At 37.6% G+C, this 11413-nt stretch overlaps 1 protein-coding gene across 1 annotated transcript; it reads left to right on the forward strand.

Moving 5' to 3' along the window:
- The first annotated feature begins 219 nt into the window (after positions 1 to 219).
- Positions 220 to 4689, forward strand: TFPI2 (tissue factor pathway inhibitor 2). The gene is made up of 5 exons (XM_053553935.1): positions 220 to 458; positions 739 to 921; positions 1787 to 1966; positions 3198 to 3368; positions 3724 to 4689. The coding sequence occupies exons 1-5, from the start codon at positions 371 to 373 to the stop codon at positions 3804 to 3806; spliced, it is 705 nt and encodes a 234-aa protein (XP_053409910.1). The 5' UTR covers positions 220 to 370; the 3' UTR covers positions 3807 to 4689.
- Positions 4690 to 11413: the final 6724 nt, after the last annotated feature.

Consider the following 11413-nt stretch of genomic DNA (forward strand, 5'->3'; position numbering starts at 1 on the left):
GCTCACTCTTGCCGCTCACTTCCCTTCGGCTCGCCGATTTCCCATCACTGACTGTCACGCTCTCGCTGGGCACCCCCGCCCGGCCGCAGGAGAAAGTTTGGAAAGCAAGTTCAACTTTTCAACTTGGTGGGGAATTCCTCTGCCGCGGCACAGCCTGCAGCGCGGGGGCGGCGGGGTCGCAGCCTCAGCCGTGAATCACTGCCCCCTGCAGGCTCCGCCCCGGCCGGGGTCGGCGGGACGCGCACCCCACTTAAAGCCCGCACGCCGCGCGCCAGCGCCCAGGCCGCCCCGAGGCAGGACACCGCGCGCCGTCCCACCGCCCAGCTCATCCTCAGGACGCCTGGCCTCGCGGGCCGCTGCTCCCGGCACCATGGACCCTGCTCAGCCCCTGGGGCTGGGGCTCCTGCAGCTGCTCCTGATCGTAGCTGCGCTGGGCGACGGCGCTCGGGCGCTCACAGGTACCCGGCAGGTCCGGGAGCCAGTCTTGCCGCCAGGCTACTCCCGGGCCAGGCCACCGGCTCCTTGCACCCATTGGCTCCGCTCAGATTTCCCCAGGCTCCCGGCGCGCGCCCTGCTGAGCCGCGGGACAGGGGACTCGGGCCCGAGTTTGCACTTTCACTGCCTGCAGGGGCCCCTCAGCGAGGGAGCGTCGGGTGCCGAACTGCGGGCATACCTGCCCCTCCAAGATGTGTCTGAACTCTTTCCCCAGCTTTCTCTCTCCTTCTGCCCGTCCTGTAGGAAATAACGCAGAGGTCTGCCTCTTGCCCCTGGACGAAGGGCCCTGCCGGGCCCAAATCCCCAGTTACTACTACGACAGGTACACGCAGAGCTGCCGCCAGTTCATGTACGGGGGCTGCGACGGCAACGCCAACAATTTCGAAACCTGGGAGGCCTGCGACGAAGCCTGCTGGAGGATCGACAGTGAGTGCTCGCGGGCGAGCCGCTTCTTGCTCGGAAGGCGGGTGGTAACGCAGCTGGTTCTCCAGATCTGGCTTTCTGAACTTTCAGCCTGAATTTTCTCAAGTATTAAGCATGGCCCAAGGTTTTCAGTTTCTCTCGAGTGATCAGAAGATCACAACCATTAACACATTTCCTCTCTCCTGACTGACACTGATCTTAATAATTTAGCGCCTGTGTGAGTGCGTGGGAACTTACGTTGCTTCGCCAAAAAGTATAATAAATGCAAGGGAGAGTTATTAAGTGCAACATACGTATTTCTCTGTATTTATCATTCGTCCCGGACCTATAGCTTGAAGACTTCGTTTTCTTCTGTCAAGTATCAATATGAAATACTTTTAGTGTATTTTATTATTAAAGGGTGATTTAGTTAATTATGTAACTTTACTTTTGTCCCCTGATCTCCAAACGTGTCTCAGGTTTAGAAATACGGTGGAGATTCACAACACTGTGTTCTGTTTTACTTTAAAGTTTTTGTTCTGTCTTTAAGACCTGTAACAGAACACAGAACTTTGCCAGTCAAGGAAGAAAGCCAGAGGGAAATGTGAATAAGCTTTGATTAATTTCATACGTAGAATCAGAGAACAGTCTTTCCACCAAACTTGAAAGATACATCCCAGCTGAGTCAGGTCTGGATACACTGTTTAAAAACCAAAAGAAAGCTAAATTACCATTTTAGTGGGCCAGCTGTGGAAGGATTTACTATTCCAGACCTCAAAACAATGATGACTTTCCCCTCTGCTTGTTCTAAAAATACAAGGACGTTTTGGAAGTAATATGTAGAAGGCAACTTTTGACTAACACTGTTTTCTCATCCTTCTTTTCGTAGAAGTTCCCAAAATTTGCCGGTTGGAAGTCAATGAGGACCAGTGTGGGGAATCCATGGAAGAGTATTTCTTCAATCTAAGTTCCATGACATGTGAAAAATTCTCAGTTGGTGGATGTCACCAAAATGAGAACCGGTTTTCAGATGAGGCCACTTGTATGAACTACTGTGCACCAAAGAAAAGTAAATATAGTATTTTGATTTCATTTCTTTATCCAGCCTTTCAGGTAAAAAAAAAAAAAAAAACCTTAATTTGATGTGAAATGAACATGGTTTCCATTCTTGTGAGTTCACGAGTTCACATATAATATGAAATCTTCACACTGTTGCTCTAGGAAGGAGTAGTATTTCTCCATTTCTAATTGTAAGAATGCAAACAAAGCAAAGTTCATGGCTTGCTAAGTTAGCAGGAAAGTTACAAAGCCGTAATTTAAGTATTTGCTGTCTCTTCTGCAGTTTCTTTAGAACTATTTCTCATTTACGCATAAAAATTAGAGCATCCTTTAATGAAAGTGATGACCTCAGGTTTGCACAGAATCAGACAGACATATGAGACAAGGAACTATATAAAGAATTAAGATGTGACACTTGAATTGTTTCTGAAGTGTTTGGTTAGATTTCTGTATTCTTTTGGTAATTGCCAAGTACAGAACAAAGAGATCTCTAAATTTTGTTTCTCACCTTTCCATTTGGTATCTATCCCTTTACCATCTGCATCCTTGAAATGGTAGTTTACCTGCACACTATTTGATCTTTCTGGAAAAAGACAATATAGACATTTCCCCAGACACACCAGAGATGCGCAGTTTGTAAGATTCAACAAACAACAAAAACTTGTTTCAGCAGACTTTGTATAAAACCTTGAATTAAAGGGGAGATAGTTGGTGCTTGTGTTTTCGAAGTTGTTTGTGTAGATGTAAATGTTCCAATAGTTACCTGGAAACTATATTTTTATTAAAAATGTAATTTTATTTATATTTATAAAATGTGTGTGTATACACACATATATATTCTTTATTAATAATGAAAAAAGCTGATTTAAACGTTGAAAATAAAATTACCAACACAAGAAAGTTTACCAAAGCATGTCATATATTATTCCTTGAAACCTAATGCCCTTTTGCCTGGATATATCTGTATTTCAGGTTTAGTTTCTTTTCACATTTAAAGGACACAAGAAAACATAGCTTCAGAATAAATTCTATCCCGTTTATAAAAATTTAGAATTACCAAAATATGGCACATAAGCTTACCTTCAGTTTGAGGCACACTCTTTAAAATGGTACAATACGATATTTTGGATTCAGAACAAGGCTTCTATGGAATTAGATTTTCCTTAGTTTCTTCAGTAATCATAACAATTTATCAATGCTGGTATTATAGCATTTCTAATTTTATTTGCTTTTTTCTAAAGGTCCATCATTTTGCTATGACCCAAAAGATGAGGGAATGTGCTCTGCTAATGTGACTCGCTACTATTTCAATCCAAGGCACAAAGCCTGTGAGGCCTTCATTTACACTGGCTGTGGAGGGAACGACAATAACTTTGTTCACAAGAAGGATTGCAAGCATGTTTGTGCAAAAGGTAGTGAGTTTTTTTAATTCATTTTTTACACACACTTTATAAATAATTCATGAGCAAAATTATATTTTTATGTATCTATTTTACTAATAGCAAATTGCCATTTCTAGACTATGTCTATGGAAATAGCACCTTTAATGCTAATCAGTTTGGTCAAAATGCTTATCCTGGCTAGCTATAGCAGACATTACCTTTATCTTTGTATTTTAGAAGTAGAATGTCATTGAGTATATAATGAGTTTAGCTGACAATTATTAAAATATAAGATGACGTGAGCTCGTAAGCATATTGGAAATGATGATTTATTGTGAGCCTAAAACCGGAGACATCATTTTGATTGTTATTTTGCTGATTTTAGCCTTGAAGAAGGAAAAGAATAAGAAGACGCCAAAGCTTCCCTTTGCCAATAGAATCCTGAAAGTTCGGAAGAAGCAATTTTAAGCAATCTTTGTATGTCAGCTTGTGAATGCTCATTTGCTTTTATGGGTATATGTGAAGAATAATATGGTAGCATGAGGAAATAAATCAGTGATCTATTCGCCAGTTTTTATTAATACAAGTCACTTTTTGTGTACTTCTTAGATATAACTAGCTGCTATTCAAATGTGAATCTATCATTTTTAATTTACTAGTCAACTGTTCATGAGATTGAATTCTTATAGTTCAGAAAAAATAAAAGCAAAAATATGAAAGTAAATATGACTCACCCAGATCTTGGGGTTGCTCTTCCTGATTTTAGAAGAAGACTGTACCTGAAATAACCTAAGACAACATACTCATACGCTTTTAATGTATCTGAGCATAAGAAAGACTAGCAAGTATTATTTTATTTTGCATTTAAATGTTGGATTATATTTTAGTTCCCCAAAGGCAAAGTTGCAGATTATCCAACACTTTCAAAAATATTCTAAGGACTGTGATGTAGACACTATTAATAGCACTCCAATTTTTATTTTTATTTTTATTTTTATTTCAGTGTGATGAATGAATAAAGAGATTTATTTAAAAGGTAACTTTTTAAAGAAATTAAAAGCCAGTCATTTTATTAAAATCAGAAATGTTCTCTTCTGGGGGTTGTGGGACATCTCTTTCTATCTCTTTATTTTTCTCTACCTGTTTCACTCACATGTGTTTATGTATCCATATTGATAAATGGTTTTAAAAAATTTTTCTTTTGTTACATTATTTCCTAAGACATAATGAATTGGAGACCACTAAAGTTGTTAAAGCTTTTGTACTCTTTAAAGTGTTTATTTATATTATGCTGGAAGCCATGCATGCATAATTTAAACTCCCTCAATAAATTATTCTTGATTAAACATGATCATTGCAGCAAAATAGTTTTTTTTTCTGTAATAAAAAGACTTCAAAATTCTTACATTTTCTTGGCAAGTTTAACATGTTTAAAAGTGTGCTCCTTAGTTAGCAAAATCGCTAATGTATTTGCCTTTTGCTTGAGCAATCCCTCATTTAATGAAAACTTTATTTTTACAAATAGGCATATATGTGTGAGGACATTGACAGATACTGAAAATTAGCAACAAATCAGATGCTCAATAGGGGACTGGCTGAAGATATTATGGATTATGAATAAGCAGAATATCTATATAGGGATATCATCTGACCCCAGAATCCATTTGAAAATTAGGGCCTATGAATAAACACACAGGCACATAAACATCACAGAGGATATAATCCATATCAAAGAAATGGTTACCTGTAGTGGAAGGGAGGGGACAGATTAGTAGACAGGTATGGAGACAAAATTTATGTGAATGTACTTACTATATAGTTTTTGATCTTGGACCACATTTATATTTACCAGGATTAAATAAAAAAGAATTAGCACTTCCTTTAAGCAACAAAAACAAGCCAAAACAATGAACCCAATTGAATATCAAATAGTGGTATATATCTTTGTGTAAATGAAAGACACATAATTATTTTCAGTGACTTCCGAAATTAGTATTTCGGCCATATCTTTTGGGGAATATAGTATAAGGGTCAAACAATTCTGAAAAAAATCTGAAAATTCATTTAGTAGTCTTATTAGTGTTAGTAATATCTGTGTTGTTATTTTAAACCGATTATGTATACAATATCATATGTTGTATAAGAAAACATAAATATTTACTTTTCCTTAGAAATCAGGGTTTTCAGTGTTAACAGAAACTGAGATACAAATATAAAATTAAAGAAATTAAGTAAAAAATAAAATGAAATTTTTAAAAACTTTTAAATTAGAATTAGAAATATTAGTATAAACCAGAACTGATTTCCCTATCAAAAATAGAGAAAAGGTATTTCCCACTTTTCCTTTAAGAATTTCTCAAAGCAATGACAACTCATTGGCAACAAATATACTTCCCAGCCAGACTGTGGCCTTTCAGTACTAATTTTTCAGTAAAATGAATCAGGGCCCTTAGGAGAAATCTCTGAATCAGCTCAGAGGCAGGAAATATATAAGGTGAACCAGAGCCATCCTATTCTAGAAGTCAAAGAAGCTATCAAAGACCACTGAGTCATGTCACAAAAATGGGAGAGCATCATGAAGGAGCTCAGACTGAGCAAAAATGAGACAGCATGGACAGCAAAAGAAATAATGACCACAATGTAAAATACGTAAAAATATGAGTTCATAATGACATGCGCGCATGCCCACACACACCTCTCCTCTGTATCTGTTGGAAGTTTCTGGGACATTATTTCACTACTTGGAAATCTGATAAAGTAACTGAAAGACTGAAGCATTTATCCTTTTTTTCAATTTATTCTTTAAAAACTGTATCATAGGGGAAAGGTATATGAAAGCTACTTATAGAATTCCACCTACTTCATGAAATGTATTAAAATGTTAGAAAGTGCTCCTAATGAAAGTATGAATCTAGTCATCAGTAGATCCTGATGCTATTGCACAAAAAGTTTTGGGGGAACATCATCCTGGGGAATCAAGCTAATGGCTCGAAATCCACAAATAATTTTAATACCCATGAAAGTTTGGCTGTAGACATTATTTGCTTCCTGATATGATGCAATAATAAGCCACCCCACCCCCTTGAAGTATTATTAGAGAGAAAAACATGAATCTGAAGTTAGTCAAGCCTCTAGATCAGTGATTTTTAACTGGTCTACCATGGCGGGATCTTAGATGTACCATGAACATTTTTAAAGATTACTAATTAAATTATTTTCAAAAGAAGTTCAAAGCACAGTAAGTATATTTGTTTTTTTACTCTTTTTTTTTTTAATCAACCTAGTTAAGTGTACTGCAGAAGTTTAACTATGGGTTCAAGGGTATCATGAGATTTAAAAAAGATTGAAAAATACTGCTCTAGAACTTACTATCATATTGGCAGATTATAGGGAGACGTTGAGAATACAGGACCAAGTTATAAGAAACCAAGAGAAGTGTACTGAAAATCCATGATGCTGGATACTCTACAGGACAAATACCTGGTTTCTCCAAACAAGTCAATAATTTTTTTTTTTTCTAAAGGGCAGGGTGGAAAGAGGTAGTGCTTTGTACGTGTGCGCGCGCACACGCACACCCACACAAGACTCACCTCATATTCTTTAGAGTGTCTGTCCCTATATTGCATTAGTGGTTGTAGAAATTCCAACTATGGTTCATCCAAAAAGCAACTTGCCACTAAAAGGTTTTGCGTTGACTAAGGCCTGTATTGATGACTGTTTTCCGTGGTTTTTGAAAATAATAGTAGCAGAAAGATATTGGGTGTGTTCTTGGGTTGCAGGGTGAGTAATGCAGAGCTGTTGGTGGGTCTGGGGGCTCCTCAAATCTGAAAAGGGAAGCTGGATTGGGTATTTGCTATTTTTATCCCCCACTGAAGCCAAAGCCTTTAGGAGGTCATAGGCTCAGCTCAGCCTATGATTGTACCACTTTGTTCAATGTGGGTAGAACGTAGATCTTTTTGATGCATTGTTCTAATGCCCCCTCCCCAAACTCTGCCCTTTTTGTTTAATAAAAAAATTAAGTGGCATAGGACATTCTGCAGTCGAATGGAGATTCCTTCTTACCGCAGTCAGTGTGAATGCAAGTCACAACTGCGGTTTCACCAGACAGCCTAATTAAAAGGAATGTCTCATTCTGTGACCAAAAAAAGGAGACAAAATACGAATTAGATAGCTTTTAATAAGACAAACTTTTATTTAAGAAATTTGCTCTAGACTACCACTCGTGCCTTCTCTGTACACACAGATTGTCACAATGGTCAACTGTGGACACTGAAGCGAAGCCTTCCAGATGGCCCAGGTCATAGTGCCCCCGAGTATGCACACTCTCGACACCAACAGTCCTGTAGATCTTTACTTAACAATCTAATCCAGTAAGAGAATATTCTTTAGAGTGTCTGTCCCTATATTGCAACAGTGGTTGCAGAAATTCCAGCCATGGTTCATCCAGAGATAGATTTCTAGACTATCCTGAGGGAGTGGACCTAAAAATGTCAACATGAGAAAGACGTCTATTAATCTTTCCCCATCAGCCCTCTTATGACTTGCTACACTCCATTACAGTGCCTAGAATTTGTCTTTTTTTTTTTTTTTTTTTTGAGATCGATTCCCATTCTGTTACCTCCAGTGCCCTGGAGTCACAGTGAACTCAAACACCTTGGCTTAAGGGATCCTCTTGCCTCAGTATCCCAAGTAGTGGTAACTACAGGTGCATGCCCAGCTAATTTTTCTATTTTTAGTAGAGAGGCATTATTTTCTCTTGCTCAGTCTGGTCTTGAACTCAAGCAATCCTCCTGCTTCAGCCTTCCAGAGTGCCTGGATTACAGATACCAGCCATTGTGCCTGGCCTAGGAACTTGTCTTTGTAAGCTTCATGTTTGTAATAAAATAAAGGTCCTGTGATAGACATAAGGAAAAGTGGAAAAGCACAGAGCTGTAGCTTTAAAATATCTTTTGTCTGGATAGAGTTGTGAACTTAAATAAAGATGAGAAAGCAAGTCATGTAGTAATTAAAATCATACAAAGTTGTCGCTTCTCCCTTTGTCCACATATTCAATTAGTTACCAAGTGTACCTATTTAAATCTATTCTAATCTTCTTTATCTTATGCCAGAAGAATAAAAAAAAAACCAGTTTTCCTTCCTGTCTATGTCTGCTCTATATCAAATCATTCACACCAGTACAGGGTAATCATTCTGGAAAAAAATTATGATCAGGTTACTCTTTTGCGTAAAACCTTTCAGTGGTTTTCTGTGGAATCTTCACGTTACTGCCAAGCCCCCAATGTGTCATGTAAGACTTCTTATAAGTGAACCATAACATTGCTCCCCAGAGGCAGCTCTTGTTTCCTATAGCCTACAATCCAGTTGCACTGAATTATCTGCAGTTTCCAAAGCCTGTCACACTGCTTTATTTTTCTGCAAGGTGCTTCTCAAATTTTGTGCATGAGGACCATCTGTGGAGCCAGGTACACATCTGGCACTTAGGCCTTGTGCCCAAGAGCTTTATTTAGTGGGTTTGAGTTGGCGTTCAAAGATGCTTATTATAAAAAAATGACTCCAGACATTACACTTCCAGAAACATCATTTTCAAGTCTTATTGTTTTAATGTAAGTTTTTTTGTTTTTGTTTTTTAAGAATATCCTTTCCTCCACCCAAATTTGGCAAGTCTAATCTAGTGCTTGTTGGTAAAGTATTCCTTGTCCTACCTCAAGCAGGCTTAATCATCCTAAGGTCTTGGCTAAACCTAGTTCAACTTTATGGTTCCTCTAATAGTGTTTAATTATTTTCCTAGAAGTTTTGTTGTTAGGGTAGCTAAGTTTTTCATGTAAAATTAATACACTATTTTGTTCACTGTAAAATGTTCTATTAACTGTTTTTTTATACATAAAATAAAACTTAAAACACAAAAAATAAAAATAAAAACAATCCAAAATTTCACCGACTGATTAATAATCACATTTCTGTTTTCCTGAGTCAGAAATAACTTAGTAAAGAGAGACATGAATAAGTATATACTGACAAATTGTGTTACATCCATTTATCCCCAGTGAAGAATTATAGAAAGACCCAACACATTGGAGGTTAATAGAAAAATAAATAACCTGTCATAATACAGTATTTTATGTTTTAATCATTGATTTAATTGGTGTTTCTAAGATTATTACTAAGGTAAATGCAAAGTGTATAACATGAAGTTTTGATATACATTTCTGCAGTGGAATGTCTACTACACGTAAGTAATTTAACATATCTACCATTCTATATAGCTTCTAGTTCCCAGTTCTGTGTCCCTTTTCTTTTTTATTTTTTCCTTTTGAAGATATGGAGTCTTGCTATGTCAGCCAGGATGGTCTTGAACTTGGTTCTCAAGCAATCCTCCTGCCTCCGTCTCCTCAATTGCTAGGATTACAGGCATGAACCACCATGCCTGTAATGTAAGGCCTTAAACTGTAAAAGTCGTGGAAGAAAAATTTGCTAATAAATAAAGAGCCAAGTCTTTATTTACTTACTTATAAAATCTACTGTCTTAGCAAATTTTCAACTATAGTATTATTAACTACAGTCCTACTGTCTGTTTGATTGCTAAACTTACGTTTAGCAATCAAACATACTACATAACTACATGCTACATAACTGTAAGTTTGTACCCTCGACCTACATCTTCCCATTTTCTCCCCTTTTCTGTTCCCCTTTCTAAAAGGGGAACTTGGTTGAACTTGGTTCTCAAGTTTTCTGTGTATTCAACTTTTTGTTCTCATTCCACACATAAGTGAGATCACGTAGTCTGTTTCTTCCTGTGTTTGGCATATTTCACGTGGTATGATGTTTTAGGTCATTCCATGTTGTCATAGGTGGCAGCACCTCCTTTTCTGGGACTGAATAATATTTTATTATTGTAGGTATTACCACAATGTTTTAAAAATCTATTTTGACAGCAATGGACACTTTGGTTGTTTCCGATTTTAGTATATGTGCTGCTGAAGCGAGCACGACTTTGGTTGTTTCCATATCTTGGCTATTGTGAATAATGTTTCAGTGAACATGGGAGGGTGGATATCTGTTTGAGTTACTGATTTCATTTCCTTTCGGTATATTGAGAAGAGGGATTGCGGAGTCCTGTGGTAGAATCAGTACTATTTTCAGTTTTTTGAGGAGCCTGCACATTATGCCATATTCCTTAAGGACTGTATGACTCTACCTTCCCCTCAACAGTGTCGCAGGGTTCCCTTCCCTTTACACCTTCCCATCACTGCTGTCTCCTGACTTCTGGCTAACAGACATCTTAACAGGTGTGAGGTGAGAGCTCACTGTGGTTTTGATGTGCAACCCCCCAAGAATTAGTGACGTTGAGCATCTTTTCATACATTTGCTGTCTGTCTCTATGTGTCTTCTTTGGACAATCTTTATACAGGGTTTTGTTGTTGTTGTTGTTATTGTTTGTTTGTTTATTATTGTGAGTTCCTTATGTGCTTTGGCTATTAATACCTGTCAGGTACATGATTCACAAATATTTTCTTCCAATCCATAGGCTGCCTTTTCATTTTATTGATTGCTTCATTTGTTGTGCAGAAACTCTTTAGTTTGACTACTCCTACCTGTTTATTTTTGTCTCTGTTGCCTGAGCTTTTGGTATGATATCAAATTAATTATAGGCAAGGCCAGTACCAGAGGATTTTTTTTGCATGTTTTCTTACAGGATTTTTACAGTTTAAGGCCTTACATTTAGGTCTTTAATCCCTTTTGAGTTGACTTTTGTGTATCGTATAAAGATCCAGTTTTATTCTTTTGCATTTGGATATCCAGTTTTCCTAACTCCATTCATTGATAGATATTCATTTTTCCTGAATCCATTCTTCTTCTGGGTGACCTTGTTGAAAATTAGCTGACTACATATACTTGGTTTAATTCTGAACTCTATTCTGTTCTGCTGGCCCAAGTATGCCAATACTGTATTGATTGTAATTGCTTTATAGTATAATTTGAAATCCGAAAATGTGATGCTTCCAGCTTTGTTGTTCTTTCTCAAGATTATTTGGCTGTTTGAGACCTTTTGTACTTCCATATGAATTTTTTAAAGA

Source organism: Nycticebus coucang, chromosome 11 (assembly GCF_027406575.1).
Source record: "Nycticebus coucang isolate mNycCou1 chromosome 11, mNycCou1.pri, whole genome shotgun sequence".
Classification (NCBI taxonomy): domain Eukaryota; kingdom Metazoa; phylum Chordata; class Mammalia; order Primates; family Lorisidae; genus Nycticebus; species Nycticebus coucang.

Excerpts from the sequence above, each read along its gene's own strand:
- TFPI2 (XM_053553935.1), top strand. The coding sequence starts at position 371 with ATGGACCCTGCTCAGCCCCTGGGGCTGGGGCTCCTGCAGCTGCTCCTG. Across the intron at positions 922-1,786 it reads AGCCTGCTGGAGGATCGACA|AAGTTCCCAAAATTTGCCGG; the intron begins GTGAGTGCTCGC and ends TTCTTTTCGTAG. Across the intron at positions 1,967-3,197 it reads CTACTGTGCACCAAAGAAAA|GTCCATCATTTTGCTATGAC; the intron begins GTAAATATAGTA and ends TTTTTTCTAAAG.